Below are 18,284 nucleotides of genomic sequence, written 5' to 3'. Positions count from 1 at the left end.
GTTCCAGTTCCCTAAACTCTCCCTCACTTCCTGCATCTCTCGTATTCATCCCCTTGTCTGTGTCCACAGGAGATAAGATCGTCCAGCTCATCATGGAGTATGTTCCTCTGGGGAGTCTGCGCGATTACTTACCCAAACACAACGTGAAACTGCCACAGATACTACTGTTTGCGCAGCAGATCTGTGAGGTGAGGTCCTTGCCCTCGCTGTTTTCTGGGGTGGGGGGGGGAAGGGTCAGGGTGGTAGGACGGCATATACTGACCGGTCTGTGTACACACAGGGGATGGCGTACCTCCACTCTCAGCATTACATTCATCGGGACCTCGCTGCCCGCAATGTCCTGGTCGAGAATGAGAACGTGGTGAAGATTGGCGATTTTGGGCTCGCTAAAGCTGTACCTGAAGGACATGAGTACTACCGAGTAAGGGAGGACGGTGACAGCCCTGTGTTCTGGTAAGAGCATGGAACTTCTGGATCTGATCCGGGGGTGGGGGTGAATACCTTATGATGGCATAGAGAGTCTCCTCCATAATGAAAAACTTTCCAATGTACAAAATTTGAATCTGTCCTGTGCCACCATTGAAAGCTTACCAGAGGCATCACTAGTGGGCAGCCCACTACATTATAGGACAGGGATGGCCAACCTGCGGCTCTCTATTCCCACCATGCCCTGCTGTAGGCTGATAGCTGTAGGCAGTCTGGGCATGCTGGGAGTTGTAGTTTTGAAACAGCTGGAGAGCCGCAGGTTGGCCATCCCTGTTATAGGCTCTCAGCCCTTGGCTTTATTCGCGGGACACATTCACACCTTCCAAAAAGCCCATGGAGGGACAGCAGCACACAAAGCCATGCCTCTAACTCCATACGTGCCCAGTCACCTTAGTGCCCACACATGGTAATTATTCCCCCTTACAGTAGTGCTGTCCTTTAACAATAATTTTGCCCCCTTAGTGCCCCCCTGTAATGTTAATAAAAATAAAAAATAAAGTAATACTCGCCTAGCTCCATTCCCCGGACATTCTGAGCCCATCATGCTCTTTCCCAGCAGGCGCTATACAGTGACATCATCGCACCTGCAGAGCTAGGCAGAGGCCCGCACAGTACAGTAACCCTGGCCGGGGAATGATCACCAGTCTGTGTGCTCCTCCGACTCAGATCAGCAGGTGCTATGACGTCACCGCATTGCTCTTGTTGCTGTTGCTGGAAGGCATTGCATTCAACTGTATGGATGCAGGTATAGTTGAAATGGTGACATGCCTCTACCTTTCCGGGGCCGCGGGACAGCCACCGAAATCCAAGACTGTCTCCCTCAGTCACTGCTCCCCCCCCCCCCCCCCCCTTCTCTCCTGTAGTCCTAAACTGTGATGCTAGCAGATTAGTGCTTCACATTGATGATGTGGTGCTGCCACCTGCTGGCCACATTATGTCTCCTCTAAAACATAAGGAGCTAATTATTGAAGCTTGCTGGATGGCTTAATCGGCATAGGAGATGGGGGGGGGGGGGGGGGGGCGCAGGACACATCTGTGACCACCGACCTACCTATCATATACAGATGATTAAAATGCGGTTTTCCTTATGTTGATCTAAGGCTGCATTCTCGAGTTACGATACTTCTTCTTAAAGGGGTTGTCCCATGAAAAGTATTGTATAGTTTTCAAACCAGCACCCGGATCTGAATAGTTTTGTAATTGCAAATAGAATAGCGACTGATTTATTTAATAAAAATGTATCTGTATAGCGCCACCTGAGCTGTGATTGGGGGTGCTAGGACACGCCTCCTGAGTTGTGATGGAGGGGCGGGTGCTAGGACACTCCTCCTGAGCTGTGATGGGGGGGGGGGGGGGGGGGGGGGGGGCGCTAGGATACGCCTCCTGAGCTATGATGGGGGGGGGGGGGGGGGGCGCTAGGATACGCCTCCTGAGCTATGATGGGGGGGGGGGGGGGGGCGCTAGGATACGCCTCCTGAGCTATGATGGGGGGGGGGGGGGGGGGCGCTAGGATACGCCTCCTGAGCTATGATGGGGGGGGGGGGGGGGGCGCTAGGATACGCCTCCTGAGCTATGATGGGGGGGGGGGGGAGGGGGCGCTAGGATACGCCTCCTGAGCTATGATGGGGGGGGGGGGGAGGGGGCGCTAGGATACGCCTCCTGAGCTATGATGGGGGGGAGGGGGCGCTAGGATACGCCTCCTGAGCTATGATGGGGGGGGGGGGGGAGGGGGCGCTAGGATACGCCTCCTGAGCTATGATGGGGGGGGGGGGGAGGGGGCGCTAGGATACGCCTCCTGAGCTATGATGGGGGGGAGGGGGCGCTAGGATACGCCTCCTGAGCTATGATGGGGGGGGGGGGGGGAGGGGGCGCTAGGATACGCCTCCTGAGCTATGATGGGGGGGGGGGGGGGGGGCTAGGATACGCCTCCTGAGCTATGATGGGGGGGGGGGGGGCGCTAGGATACGCCTCCTGAGCTATGATGGGGGGGGGGGGGCGCTAGGATACGCCTCCTGAGCTATGATGGGGGGGGGGCGCTAGGATACGCCTCCTGAGCTATGATGGGGGGGGGGGGGGGAGGGGGCGCTAGGATACGCCTCCTGAGCTATGATGGGGGGGGGGGGGGGGGGGGCGCTAGGATACGCCTCTGAGCTATGATGGGGGGGGGGGGGAGGGGGCGCTAGGATACGCCTCCTGAGCTATGAGGGGGGGGAGGGGGCGCTAGGATACGCCTCCTGAGCTATGATGGGGGGGAGGGGGCGCTAGGATACGCCTCCTGAGCTATGATGGGGGGGGGGGGGGGGGCGCTAGGATACGCCTCCTGAGCTATGATGGGGGGGGGGGGGGGGGGGCGCTAGGATACGTCCTGAGCTATGGGGGGGGGGGGGGGGGGGGGGCGCTAGGATACGCCCTGAGCTATGATGGGGGGGGGGGAGGGGGCGCTAGGATACGCCTCCTGAGCTATGATGGGGGGGGGGGGGGCGCTAGGATACGCCTCCTGAGCTATGATGGGGGGGGGGGGGGGGGGAGGGGGCGCTAGGATACGCCTTCCTGAGCTATGATGGGGGGGGGGGGGGGGGGCTAGGATACGCCTCCTGAGCTATGATGGGGGGGGGGGGGCGCTAGGATACGCCTCCTGAGCTATGATGGGGGGGGGCGCTAGGATAGCCTCCTGAGCTATGATGGGGGGGGGGGGGGGGCGCTAGGATACGCCTCCTGAGCTATGATGGGGGGGGGGGGGCGCTAGGATACGCCTCCTGAGCTATGATGGGGGGGGGGGGGGAGGGGGCGCTAGGATACGCCCCTCCCTGAGCTATGATGGGGGGGGGGGGGGGGGAGGGGGCGCTAGGATACGCCTCCTGAGCTATGATGGGGGGGGGGGAGGGGCGCTAGGATAGCCTCCTGAGCTATGATGGGGGGGAGGGGGCGCTAGGATACGCCTCCTGAGCTATGATGGGGGGGGAGGGGGCGCTAGGATACGCCTCCTGAGCTATGATGGGGGGGGGGGGAGGGGGCGGTAGGATACGCCTCATGAGCTATGATGGGGGGGGGGGGGGGGGGGGGGGGGGGGGGGGGGGGAGGGGGCGCTAGGATACGCCTCCTGAGCTATGATGGGGGGGGGGGAGAGGGGGCGCTAGGATACGCCTACTGAGCTATGATGGGGGGAGGGGGGGAGGGGGCGCTAGGATACGCCCTCCTGAGCTATGATGGGGGGGGGGGACGGGGGCGCTAGGATACGCCTCCTGAGCTATGATGGGGGGGGAGGGGGCGCTAGGATACGCCTCCTGAGCTATGATGGGGGGGGGGGGAGGGGGCGCTAGGATACGCCTCCTGAGCTATGATGGGGGGGGGGGGGAGGGGGCGCTAGGATACGCCTCCTGAGCTATGATGGGGGGGGGGGGGGGCGCTAGAACACGCCTCCTGAGCCTAGCTCTGTTCTATCCTACTGAACCTGATCTTTTAATTGTGCTGAAGAGACTGAAATAATATTAGCAATAGGAGTCATATGGAAGAAACAATGATAAATTAAGTCCCAAGTCATGCGCGGTTGGAGATTGGTGATGTGAAAGTGTCTTAGATTGGGACGCACTTGCATCTGAGGTTCCGATAGCTGCATTAGTTTAAGTCCTAGCGCATGCACAGAGAAGTGATCGGAGGTAGAAAAAGTGTTAAGTTCTGGAGTCTGCGCTAAGCGGAAGTTAAAGGCAGAAAACATGCGCACTGGATAGACATCCGTAATGAGCACCTGTAAGAGAAGTGGGATGCAAAGATATTATTGGCCATTCCCCATATAGTTCTGACAGGAGCACTCTCGGATAATGACAAATAGGAATCCGCCTTTTAGATTTAAAATACACCTAATGAAAGCGCTCTTGTTAGCGGTAGCTCCATTTCCCCTGAGGACGCCGAAATGTTGGGGGAGCTGCGAACATAGTGATTTTAATATAAGTGACCAAATGAGTGAGTGCGGTGGGGTGAACTGCAGACACCCTGGCCGCCTATGGTAATGTCACGGTCCCTCAGGAGACTGGTGTCGGGAGATCAGAGAGACTGGCTGAGCACGGAGGAATCCAACAGCCTCATTGATTTCTCTTTATTCAGTGTTGATTGGGTTAATGACCACTTCCCTTTTCTCAGCTGTTGCTCAGTGGTCATCACTTCTACCCGTTTATAGTCTGACCCCACCCTTCTGACTATGCGGTAGATGGCTTCCTTTGGGTTTGGCTGAGCTGGAGTGAGGTAGTCTCTGGTTTTTCTGTTCTTCCATCTCTACAGAAGTTAAGTGTGGCGTTTGTATTTGTTATACTGTTCCCCTTTCCCTCCTGTGTTCAGCGTGGAGCCCCCCTCCCCCACACTGGACGTGACAGGTAATAACTGAATAAGAAAGGAAACACTGCGATAAGGGACAGTCCCAATTAAAAGATCAGGTTCAGTAGGATAGAACAGAGCTAAGAATTACATTATACAATCTGTTACAGACTATGAATGTGCTGAGGGCAACCATGTAATAAAGGAGGGTAACTTAGTTGCAACATCAGTAGCCGTATATTGGCACTATTCATTATAACGTAACCAGGGAAGGAATAATGCCACCGCACAGTGACTAAGGGGACTTTCACACTTGCGTTGTTTGATTTCGGCAGGCAGTTCCGTTGCCTGAACTGTATGCAAACGCATGTCATTTTTTTTCAGTCAGAAAAATGCATTGCAATACCGGATCCGTTTTTCCGGTGTCATCCGGCAAAACAGATCCGGTATTTATTTTTTTCACATTTCTAAAGGTCTGCGCATGTGCAGACCGGAATACCGGATCCGTCAATCCGTGTTCAGTTTTTTTGGCTGGAAATAATACCACAGCACGCTACGGCTTTATCTCCGTCCTGAACAGTCAAAAAGACTGAACTGAAGACATCCTGATGCATCCTGAACGGATTTCTCTCCATTCAGAATGTATGGGGATTAACTGATCAGTTATTTTCCGGTATAGAGCCCCTGTGTGACGGAACTCTATGCCGGAAAAGAAAACCGCTAGTGTGAAAGTAGCCTAATGGGGATATGAAGGTAATATCCCTGTTGATCTCTCATAGCAGAAGGGGAGAGAAAATTTTGGTTTTAATAAATACATATTAAATGTTGTGTTTTATAACAAATATTTAAAAAATGACTTTAAACAGGAATAAGAGCCTTTGGATTTGGTAATTTGAATACTTCCTGGGTCACACGTAGGGTCTGAGTATTGAATTTAAAGTAGGAGTGTGTTCACACAGCAGATACGCTGCAGATTTTTCCGTCTAGATTTGCAGGTGGAGAACAGACATAGGATTGACCCACACGTATCAGTGCTTAGGGTGAAATTTGCCCCAAAATCCACAAGGAAATCGCCACGTAACGCGAATCGCGACGTGAGTTCACTGCAAAATTTGTAGCGGAAAACATTTCCATGTGGACGTTCCGTAAGGCGGTAGACGAGCTTACGGCTGGAGCCAAAAGGAAAATATCAATTTTTCATTTTATAAATGTTTTTTTTTTTTTTTTTCCCCTTGTAGGTACGCCACAGAGTGTCTGAAGGAATGCAAGTTCTTCTATTCCTCTGATGTGTGGTCCTTTGGGGTGACCCTGTATGAGCTGTTAACTCGCTGCGAGTCCCATCTCAGCCCCCCGACTGTAAGTCCATATTACTGCCACATGCCACCTTTAGCAGCATGTTAACGCTATGCCCCTTCCCTGTGCTTTACACTGCAGCCCTGCTTGTTTAGATTGGCTGCTGTGTATGAGCCCAGGCCAACCAGGATGTCCGTGTGCTCAGAGCTGAAGGAAAGCCTCTAAACTCTGAATGGCTCTCCTCTTTCCTAGAAATTCATCGAGATGATTGGGGTCACCCAAGGACAGATGACTGTGGTACGGCTGATTGATCTGCTGGATCGGGGTCAGAGGCTGCCTTGTCCAAATGAATGTCCTATGGAGGTAAGCAGCATGGGTATCGCCTATACAGTCAAGATCTCTGCATCTGTGGGTAGTGGGAGCAGAACATGGTTATTAGCCTCTGAATGTGAACCTTTTTAATTTACTGGCAGCAAGCAGAGATCTTGAAATGGTTAACAATTAGAATGCAACATTTAATAGAAAGTGATCTCTTTTTTTCCAATCTCTATTTTGCGTCTTCCCTTTCTAGCTCTATAAACTGATGAAGAACTGTTGGGAGACGGAGGCGAGTTTCCGGCCATCTTTTCCAACCCTCATTCCAATCCTGAAAGCCTTCTACAATACATACAGCGCGCAGGCGCCGTCCGTGTTCAACCTGTGCTAATGTCACGGTGAGAATTCTGTTCTTCCAAGTTCCCTTTTACCTCCAGCGGGTCACTGCGATGTGGTGACCTCTTCATTTAAGTGCTGATACTTCCCTTTAGGATGGGGTGGCAAAATAATGCATATACTTCAATGTAACAGCACCCCCTAGTGGCCAGACGCGAGATTTCCTGTGAACGCGCGTGATCTACAGCCTGCCAGCGGCGATCGTTCGCTGGCAGGCTGTAGATGCGATTTTTTTTTATTTTTTTTACCCCTAAAAGGAATATTAGACGCTGTTTTGATAACTGCGTCTAATATACCTGCTACCTGGTCCTCAGGTGGTCACTTTTGCTTGGATCGACCACCAGAGGACACAGGCAGCTCAGTAATAAGTAGCACCAAACACCACTACACTACACCCCTCCCGCCCTTGTCACTTAACCCCTGATCACCCCATATTAGACTCCCTGATCACCCCCCTGTAAGGCTCTATTCAGACGTCCATATGTGTTTTATGGATCCGCAAAACACATACGGACGTCTGAATGGAGCCTTACAGGGGGGTGATCAATGACCTATAGCCCATATAGACTCCCTGATCACCCCCTGTCATTGGTCACCCCCCTGTAAGGCTCCATTCAGAGGTCCGTATGTGTTTTGCGGATCCACGGATCGGATCCGCAAAACACATACGGACGTCTAAATGGAGCCTTACAGGGGGGGTGATCACCCCATATAGACTCCCTGATCACCCCCCTGTCATTGATCACCCCCCCTGTAAGGCTCCATTCAGACGTCCGTAGCAAAACACATACGGACCTCTGAATAGAGCCTTACAGGGTGGTGATCACCCCCCTGTAAGGCTCCATTCAGAATTTTTTTGGGCACAAGTTAGCGGAAATTGATATATTTTTTTTTTCTTACAAAGTCTCATATTCCACTAACTTGTGACCAAAAAATAAAATCTCACATGAACTCACCATACCCCTCACGGAATCCAAATGCGTAAAATTTTTTAGACATTTATATTCCAGACTTCTTCTCATGCTTTAGGGCCCTTAAAATGCCAGGGCAGTATAAATACCCCACATGTGACCCCATTTTGGAAAGAAGACACCCCAAGGTATTCCGTGAGGGGCATGGCGAGTTCATAGAAGTTTTTATTTTTTTTTGGCACAAGTTAGCAGAAATAGATTTTAATTTTTTTCCTCACAAAGTCTCCCTTTCCGCTAACTTGTGACAAAAAATAAAATTTTACATGAACTCGCCATGCCCCTCACAAAATACCTTGGGGTGTCTTCTTTCCAAAATGGGGTCACATGTGGGGTATTTATACTGCCCTGGCATTTTAGGGGCCCTAAAGCGTGAGAAGTCTGGAATCCAAATGCCCTCCTAAAAGATACTCATTGGAACTTGGGCCCCTTTGCGCACCTAGGCTGCAAAAAAAGTGTCACACGTGGTATCGCCGTACTCAGGAGAAGTTGGGCAATGTGTTTTTGGGGTGTCTTTTTACATATACCCATGCTGGGTGAGAGAAATATCTCTCTATAATGACAACTTTGTATAAAAAAGGGGAAAAGTTGACTTTTAGAGAGATTTCTCTCACCCAGCATGGGTATATGTAAAAATACACCCCAAAACACATTGCCCTACTTCTCCTGAGTACGGCTATACCAGATGTGTGACACTTTTTTGCAGCCTAGGTGCACAAAGGGGCCCACATTCCAAAGAGCACCTTTAGGATTTTACAGGGCATTTTTTACACATTTGGATTCCAGACTACTTCTCACGCATTAGGGCCCCTAAAATGCCAGGGCAGTATAACTACCCCACAAGTGACCCCAATTTGGAAAGAAGACACCCCAAGGTATTTCGTGATGGGCATGGTGAGTTCATGGAACTTATTTTTTGTCACAAGTTAGTGGAATATGAGACTTTGTAAGGAAAAAAATCATCATTTTCCGCTAACTTGTGACAAAAAATAAAAAGTTCTATGAACTCACTATGCCCATCAGTGAATACCTTAGGGTGTCTACTTTCCGAAATGGGGTCATTTGTGGGTGTTTCTACTGTCTGGGCATTGTAGAACCTCAGGAAACATGACAGGTGCTCAGAAAGTCAGAGCTGCTTCAAAATGCGGAAAAGTCACATTTTTTTTTTTTTACCCAAACATTATTATTATTTTTTATCAGACATGTAGAACAATAAATTTAGAGAAAATTTATATAGAAATGTAGTTAAAAAAAAAAATAATTTACAACTGTAAGTGAAAAATGTCATTTTTTTGCAAAACTTTCGGTAAATTTCGATTAATAACAAAAAAAGTAAAAATGTCAGTAGCAATGAAATACCACCAAATGAAAGCTCTATTACCCTAAGTTCACACCTGAGCGTTTTACAGCGTGTTCCTACGCGCTGTAAAACGCTCAACAAGGAGAAACCAATGCTTCCCTATGGGAATGGTTCTCACCTGGGCGTTTTACAGCGCGTACGATCGCGCTGTAAAACGCCCGACGCTCCAACAAGTTCTTGAGCTTTTTTTGGGCGTTTCTCGCGCATTCCCGTACATAGACTTCAGCGGGAACGCGCGACAATGTGTGTTCGCTTGTCTCTGTATGCGCGATTGTAAACGCCGATACAATCGCGCATACAGAGCGCTCATTTCAGAACGCTCAGGTCTGAACCCAGGGTTAGTGAGAAGAAAAGGAGGTAAAATTAATTTGGGTGGTAAGTTGTATGACCGAGCGATAAACGGTGAAAGTAGTGTAGTGCCGAAGTGTAAAGTGCTCTGGTCATTAAGGGTGTTTAAGCTAGGGGGGCTGAAGTGGTTAAAGGGCATCTGTCAGCAGTTTTGTACCTATGACACTGGCTGACCTGTTACATGTGCGCTTGGCAGCTGAAGGCATCTGTGTTGCTCCCATGTTCATATGTGCCCGCATTGCTGAGGAAAAAGATGTATTAACCATTTCACTCCCCAGAGTTTTTTTTTTTTTTTGCAGTTTCGTTTTGCGCTCGCTGCCTTCTTGGAGCCATAACTTGTTTTTTATTAATTTTTTAGTTCACATAACCGTATCAGGGCTTGTTTTTTGCAGGAAAAGTTGTAATTTCTAATGCCACCATTTAATATTGCATACGATGTAGCGGGCAGTGGGAACAAAATTCCAAATGTGGAGGAATTGGGGAAAAAAAATATGCTCCTGTGCCACGCAAAAATAATAAAATTAACAATCTTTATAACCGTAAATACAATACAATAAAAAATAAATATGATAAAGTAATTACATCAATTCAATACGGTTAAAAAATGGATCCTATGTAGCAACACGTGGTAGGTCACACACACTAACAGCGGTCCGCAAATGCCAAAAGTATAGCAACAAACAAATGGAGCCCATAGGTCACTGTACAATATAGCAAAAGTGAGTCAGATGGATACAAACGCTAATAACAAAAATAATAACTATAATGAATGTAAAAGGGGAGCCAGAAACCGTTCCCAGCAGTCCAAGAATTTCACATAAGACTCGCTCCATCAGGTAATTTCCATGGAAGTCCATATAAATGTATATGCAGCAGTGTGCCACCATGGAAAAACAAGTGGGCAAACACTGAATAATGCGTACACTACAAGTAGGACAAGTATAGGATTGTAAGTGTTGTGTGGCCTCCAGCGACTCCCTAACGCACGTTTCGCCCAGCGGCTTCTTCCAGGGGGCATAATGTTTTCTTATTTACAGCAGTCAATATGCGATAAAACTGACCAGTTACTTTCATTCTCCAGGTCAGTACGAATCCGACAATGCCACATATGTGTTTTTTTTTTTTGTTTTTTTTTGCGTTTTAATTATTATTTTAAAATAATTAAAACCTTGGTAAAAAAAAAATTGTCGCTATATTCTGAAACCTATAACTTTTTAGTAATTATGTGTACGGAGCGGTGTGAGGGCTCAAATTTTTTTGGGGCGATCTGTACTTTTCATTGATGCCATTCTGGGTTGTGTACAACTTTTTGATCACTTTTTAATTAATTTTTTGTGGGAAATGAAGCGACAAAAAAAAAGGCAAATCTGCCATTTTGCTGTTTTTTTCCATATGGGGTAAATATTTTTATATTTGCAGCCGTTCAGTTCCCCCATGCAGTCGTTCGTACGAATGATCCCACCGGCAGCCTGCCATACTGAACTGACTGACCCCCGTCCTGGCCCTTCAGCAAGATGGCAAATAATCGGCTGGGAGTGCTGCTGGGCACAGAGACTGTCATTAGCACTGCGGCCCCATCTTTCTCTGGATAGGTGGGGTCCTAGTGGCCGGACCGCCGCCATAATAAAGTGATGGCATGTCCTAGCTGTATGGCACCACTTGCCGTGGGTGAGCCCAGCTCAGGCTGGCCCAATGGGCAATGTCAACTTACCTCCCTTCCCCCTTCTGTATCAGCACCATGTAATAAAATGAGGGAAGATCCAGCCTGAGGTCAGCACTACCCCTTTTGTGAGGTGGGCAACAGGGTATGAGGGGGCAAAATAGCCTTTCTCCCTTTTGGGAAGGGAGGGGCTCCTCTATTTTTACTATTGCTGTGGGCTCTAATCTTGGTTTCCTGACACTTAGAATTGGAGGATGAGAGTTGTGTTTTTTGCTCATTTTTCTTTTCTTTTTTAAGGCTGAAGATATGCCGTGGAGCATGGAGTAACCGGGCCGGCAGCCGCTGCCTGACCTGCTTACCATGTGAAATCTGGCAGTGCCACCTACCGCCACACGGGTGATCAATGGCATGGATAGTCTGAGTCACTGGAGCTGCGTTAACCACTTCGGGCGCAAAGCTGGGAAGATGCACTGTAGGATCCCCGTGTGAATGGCCGGACGTGGTCGTGGTCTCCAACCTATTGAGGGGATCAGACGATGGCCCCCCGCCTTTATAGCTGTGAAGTTCTCAGGATCCCACGAGTCCTGGGAGGCAGGAAGATTCCCGTGTTGCATGCTACATGTGAGATGCAAAAAGCTGGTGCAATATTGCCGTATTTTCTGAATGTCTGTGCGGTCCCCTCACCCTGGGCAATGTGCAGCTCTCAGCCTGCTGGCAGGGCTTGCTTGGACTTGTAGTTCGACAGTAGCTGGAGCACCTCAGGTTGCCTATCCTTTCCATAAGAAGCCTTAATATATGTGAAATAAGTGTCTGGTGTTAATTCGTGCCTGTTCGCTGCAGAGGGGGTCGGGGAGACTTCCCAATGTGGCACCCTTATACTGTATAGATAAATTTGCTTATTGTGGGTTTTAACACCCCAGTTCAGATGTGAAATATTAAACTGCTTAAGCGGAGCCTGCCAGCCTTACTTTATGTGGGGGGAGGTGGTTCTCAGAATGTATTGCAAAAGGTTGGTACAGACTACAGGAAGCTGGTGCCGATAATGCACAGAAAGCTGCCACACTTGAGCCGCCACAAGGGGGAGCTCACTGTGCATAGGTTTACACAGTCCATTAAACTCCATACTATCTGTATGGAAGAAGCTCCCTCTACTGGTGACTTTTATCATGCAAGTCTGTAGCTGAGTGAAAAGAAGCATGGGATTTGGATCTTTGATTTAGGCTTCCTTCACACGGCACCATGAACCCCCCAAAAAAACACACCGCACGTAAAAAAAAAAAAAAAACTATACAAAACATGCTGAGTTTCATAATTTTCAGAGTTACAGTAAACAGCTTGAAAAGCAATAAAAATTATGTTGCAAAAAAAAAAATGAAGGGGAAAATGGAGCTCCAAACCCTAAAAAATACATTGTAACTGAATTTTGGCTCTACATTAAAAAGGAGAAACCGGCGTTTATTGGAGGTGCACGTTGTAATAGGATAGAATTCTAGCTCCTTGAAGCCTTCATTAGGGGGAGCTTTGTGTATAGGCATTTATTATTAAGATCAATGGGAGCTGTACACCTCCATAGGCAGTGAGCTCCCCCTAGTGGTGGCTGTAGGAAGCCAGGATTTTACCTGATGGAAAGGACTGTACAGAATATAAATTTGGACACAACCATTATCTGTGCGGGTCTGATCAAGGATGATTATTTTTTTTCCACACTCAATGCTTTATCACTGCTTCTACCCGGACAGATGTTTGATCATCTGACGACTTGCAAAAATAACACGATAGGATCAAAAACTGGTAGTCACTGATCCCTACACTCTGATATGTTCCATTGTCATAGGGTTTTCTCATGAAAATAATTTGTCAAAATGGGGGGATTGACTTGTGGTGGTCTCATATTTCCTCATTTGAAAGAAGCATTGGTCCACGCTATGGGGCAGCCAGAGATCGCTGAGTACTTTGGTTATCTCCAGCAGGGTCAGAGTTGAAGGGACATGTGCGACTGCCACTTCATTGAAACGGGCTAGTGATCAGCGGGGGTCCCAGCAGTCTGATCCTACTCTCTTCCCACAGGATAGGGGATAAGTGTTCTTTGTGGAGAACCCCCTGTAATAATTTTCTATACAGATTACATGGCTCTGTGTAAGGTTATGCATCTTTGCTATGGTTGAGGTTCTTCATTAATAAGAAGGTGCACATACTTGATTTATAATGGACGAGCTCGGCCTTCATACTTTATGATCAGTATCTACAGTTGTGACCAAAAGTTTTGAGACTGACACAAATTTAGGTTTTCACAAAGTTTGCTGCCTCAGTTATTATAGTGGAAATTTGTATTAAAGAGTTTCTGCAATTTGTTTAAACTGATGATCTATCCTCTGGATAGATCATCAGCATCTGATTGGCAGGGGTCCGACCCTCGCCGATCAGCTGTTTGAGAAGGCAGCAGTGCTCCAGGAGCGCCACGGCCTTCTCACTGTTTTCCGCAGGCCCAGTGACGTCACGACTAGAATCACTGGCCTGTGCACGGCTAAGCTCTGTTCACTTGAATGGAGCTTAGCCTTGCCCAGGCCATTATAACTGGTTGTGATGTCACTGGGCCTGCAGTAAACAGAGAGAAGGTCATGATGCTCCTGAAGCGCCGCTGCCTTCTCAAACAGCTGATTGGCGGGGGTCGGACCCCTGCCAATCAGATGCTGATGATCTATCCAGAGGATAGATCATCAGTTTAAACAAACTGCAGAAACTCTTTAACTCTAGATTGTTATGAAGAGTGATCAAATGAGTTGCAATTTATTGTAAAATCCCTGTTTCCACTGCATTTCAGCACTGCTGCATAATGACCTGCTAAAGTCATGTCTGTGATCTTCTCGTTAGGGGAGGAGAAAGTGTAAATGAGGATAAGGCGGTGGATATCGCTCTATCATGCTGAATGAATTAGAGGAGCAGACTTGTTGCTGTACATTATTGGAATGTATTGGCTCCGAAGAGTTGAAGTTATTACTTTGCCAAGTCTCGTGAGACTTTGCATAATAATTTCAGAAACTGATTTATACTGTAAAAAAAAAAAACATTTCCCGAACTCTGTTTCGGTTCCAAGGTACCACTAGGAACCGAACCCAAGTTCAGGAAAACGAGATTTTTGTGAACTCACCTTGTAAAATCTCTTTCTCGCTTTATTTCATTGGGGGACACAGGACCATGGGTATAGCTTGCTGCTGCCACTAGGAGGCGACACTAGGCTGAAAGCTGTTTGCTCCTCCCCTGCAGGCTATACCCCCTCCAGCCTGGAGAGAGCATATCAGTTTGTGCTCCAGCAGTAGGAGAAACATACCGAAACAAAACAAAACAGGAAGACCACAGTCCAACCAAACAACCGAACCTGACCTCAGTCCCAACCGGTAACTTGGACCACTGGTCTCAGTAGAAACCAACAACAATGGGTGGGTGCTGTGTCCCCCAATGAAATAAAGCGAGAAAGAGATTTTACAAGGTGAGTTCACAAAAATCTTGTTTTCTCGCTCATATCATTGGGGGACACAGGACCATGGGACGTCCTAAAGCAGTCCCCAGGGTGGGAAAACCGCTGACTCCACCTCCACAGTCGAGCCACTACACTGCGGCCTGTAAGATCCTACGGCCAAGAGCAGCATCCGCCGATGCGAACGAATGCACCTTGTAAAACTTGGTGAAGGTGTGCAACGAAGACCAAGTCGCTGCCTTACACAATTGAGACGCCGAAGCGTGGTGAAAGTGTGCCCAAGAAGCCCCGACCGCCCTGGTAGAGTGAGCCGTGACGCCAGGCGGAGGAACCCTGCCTTTGGAGCGGTAGGCCTCGTGAATGGCCAATCTAATCCACCGAGCAATCGCCACCTTGGATGCCGCCAAACCCTTCCGAGGACCCTCCGGAACTAGGAACAGAGAGTCCGCTCGCCTAAAGGAGGCTACCGCGGCCAGGTAGATCCGTAAGGCCCGCACTACATCCAGACGATGAAGCGCCACTTCCCTAGGATGGGAAGGTTTAGGGCAAAGCGAGGGGAGGACAATGTCCTCATTGACATGGAACGCCGACACCACCTTCGGCAGAAACGACGGCACCGTCCGGAGCACCACCTTATCCTGATGGAACACCAAGAAGGGCTCCTTGCACGACAGTGCCACCAGTTCCGACGTATGGATGTAATGGCAACCAGGAATGCGACCTTCCATGACAACATGCGGAGGGAGACTTCTCGCAGGGGTTCAAAAGGCTCGGACTGAAGTGCCACCAGCACCAAATTCAGGTCCCAGGAATGTAACGGTGGCCGATATGGAACCGCGGTGTGCGCAACACCCTGCATGAAGGTCTTGACGGGCCCCAGCACCGCCAGTGTACGCTGGAAAAATATGGAAAGGGCCGAAACCTGCCCTTTCAGCGAACTTAGGGCCAGACCCAGCTCCAAACCCGCTTGAAGAAAGGCCAACACCGTAGGGAGGGAAAACCTCCTAGAGGGGAGGTCCCTGTCCTCACAGAATTTCAAGAACGACCTCCACGTACGATAGTAGATTCTCGCGGAGGAGGGCTTCCGAGCCCTAATCATCGTGCGAACGACCGCATCCGAGAAACCCCTGTTCTTCAGCAGGAAGGTTTCAATAGCCACGCCGTCAAACGCAGTGTATGTAAACCCTGGTGGAAGACTGGGCCCTGTGAGAGCAGGTCGGGCCTGAGTGGAAGAGGCCACGGCGCGTCCCCCAGGAGCAGAACGAGCTCCGAGTACCAAGCTCGGCGCGGCCAGTCTGGGGCAATTAGGAGCGTTTGAACACCCTCCATCCTGATTCTGCGAAGAATCCGCGGTAGGAGCGGCAGCGGCGGGAATACGTACAGAAAACTGAAGTCGTCCCACGGTGCCACGAGTGCGTCTACGTCGTAGGCCATCGGATCCCTTGCGCGAGACAGGAAACACGGGAGTTTGTGGTTCAACCGAGATGCCATTAGGTCCACTTCCGGGCGACCCCACCGGAGACAAAGGTCCTCGAACACCTCCGGGTGGAGAGCCCACTCCCCCGAGTCCACCGTCGTTCGGCTGAGGAAATCCGCCGTCCAATTGTCCACGCCCGGGATGAAGATCGCCGAGACCACCGGGACATGGGCTTCCGCCCACTGCAGAATCCTCGCGGCCTCGTCCATCACCGGTCCGCTGCGCGTCCCCCCCTGGTGATTGATGTAGGCGACCGCTGTGGCGTTGTCCGACTGTATCCTGACCGGACGGCCCCGCAAATCGGTGGTCCAATGGCAAAGGGAGAGGTAGATGGCCCGGAGCTCCAGGATATTGATGGGTAGTCTGGACTCCGACAGACCAGACACCTTGGGCTGTCCGAGTACCGAAGACCCCTCCCCAACCGCGGAGGCTGGCGTCGGTCGTAATCACCGTCCATGACACCGGCAGGAACGACTTCCCTGACGACAGGTGGTCCGGAATCATCCACCAGGCGAGAGCCTCGCGAACGGGCTGAGGCAGCGAGATCCTGAGGTCCAGTGAATCCCGGGACTTGTCCCAGGAGGACAGGATGAGTCGCTGAAACTCCCTGGTGTGGAACTGGGCGAACGGTACCGCCTCGAATGAGGCCACCATCAGCCCCAGAACTCGCATGCAGTTGCGAATCGATACCTTGCGATGCCGGGTGAGCAGAACCACTGCATTCTGAATGCCCAATCTCTTGTCCAGAGGGAGACGGACCACGGCGGCCTCGGAATCCAACGTCATACCCAGGAACCTGATCCGAGTGGTCGGAGACAGGCATGACTTCCTTCGGTTGAGAATCCAACCGAAGCGAGTGAGCGTGCTCATCGTAATCCGAAGGCTGTCTGCGCATTGCGACGCTGACGGGGCTTTGACTAAGATGTCGTCCAGGTATGGGAGAAGGGTAATGCCTCTGGACCGCAGAATCCCCAGAAGGGGTGCCAGAACCTTCGTGAACACCCGCGGGGCCGTCGCCAGACCGAATGGCAGCGCGACGAATTGGAAGTGATCCGACTGGATGGCAAATCGGAGGAAACGTTGGTGCATGGTAGCGATAGGTATGTGGAGATACGCATCTTGTACGTCCAAAGACGCCATGTGCTCCCCCTGCACCAATGAGGCTACAACGGAGCGAAGAGATTCCATTCTGAACCTCTGAACCCGTAGATAGCGATTCAGAAGTTTGAGGTCCAGCACCGGTCTCACATTGCCCTCCTTCTTGGGGACCACAAACAGGTTGGAATAAAAACCTGTGAAACGCTCTTCTGGAGGTACCGGAGAAATAACCCCCCGCAGAAGTAGGGACTGGACGGCGTTCAAGAAAGCCGCGGCCCGGACGGGATCCCTGGGAGGCTGGGAAGGGAAGAAACGGTTGGGGGGAAGGGACCTGAATTCTATTTTGTAGCCCGAGGAAACTACCTCGAGCGTCCATGCGTCCGGAATGTGGGCGTGCCAAATGTCCTGGAACAGGAGAAGACGCCCCCCCCACCTGAGAGGGTGGGGACAAACCTTCATGCGGAAGGCTGCTTACTTGGCGCTGTGCGAGGTTGCTGGGCACGCGGACGCCAAGCCTGCTGGGGCTTAAAGGATGGGCCCTTCCGCCGATCCTGGTTGGGTGGTCCCGCCGCGGCGGTGGGAACTGAACGGGTGCCCGAGAAACGGCGAAAGGACTGGAAGCGTGAAGACGCAGGTCTGGACTGAAAAGGCCGCTTCGCTTTGGGTTGGGGCAGATGGGTGCTTTTGCCACCCGTAGCTTCTGAGATTATGACATCCAGTTTCGGCCCGAAAAGCCGAGCCCCAGAGAACGGAAGCTTTAGGAGAGAGCGTTTAGAGGAAGAATCAGCCTTCCAGGCCTTGAGCCATAACTCCCTGCGGACCGAAGTGGTGAGAGCTGAGGCACGGGCAACCATCGACCCAGCATCCAGTGCCGCTTCACAGATATATTTTCCCGCATGTGAAATTTGGAGCGCAGACAACTCGAGCTCAGCAGGCGGGAGGTTGGACAAAATGTCCTGGCTTAACCGGATGGACCACTCCGAAACCGCCTTGGCTACCCAGGCGGACGCGAAAATCGGACGCAGTGCCGAACCGCTCGCCGTAAAGATTGACTTGGAGAGCGACTCTACGCGACGGTCCACCGGATCCTGGAGTGAAGA

General features: G+C 50.6%; 1 protein-coding gene across 1 annotated transcript in view; it reads left to right on the top strand.

Annotated features, from left to right (window-relative positions):
* The window catches only part of TYK2 (tyrosine kinase 2), a 44,939-nt gene extending 32,852 nt beyond the window's left edge, over window positions 1-12,087 (top strand). The window contains exons 20-25 of the mRNA XM_044278794.1: window positions 70-188; window positions 281-453; window positions 6,033-6,150; window positions 6,340-6,450; window positions 6,659-6,800; window positions 11,432-12,087. Coding sequence (XP_044134729.1) covers window positions 70-188; window positions 281-453; window positions 6,033-6,150; window positions 6,340-6,450; window positions 6,659-6,793 — 656 coding nt within the window. The 3' untranslated portion in view covers window positions 6,794-6,800; window positions 11,432-12,087. The remainder of the gene's footprint in view (window positions 1-69; window positions 189-280; window positions 454-6,032; window positions 6,151-6,339; window positions 6,451-6,658; window positions 6,801-11,431) is intronic.
* The last annotated feature ends 6,197 nt before the right edge of the window (window positions 12,088-18,284 follow it).

The sequence above is a fragment of the Bufo gargarizans genome, chromosome 2 (genome assembly GCF_014858855.1).
Source record: "Bufo gargarizans isolate SCDJY-AF-19 chromosome 2, ASM1485885v1, whole genome shotgun sequence".
NCBI lineage: Eukaryota > Metazoa > Chordata > Amphibia > Anura > Bufonidae > Bufo > Bufo gargarizans.
Note: the sequence above shows the minus strand (reverse complement) of the source record. Positions and strands in the feature narration are given on the sequence as shown.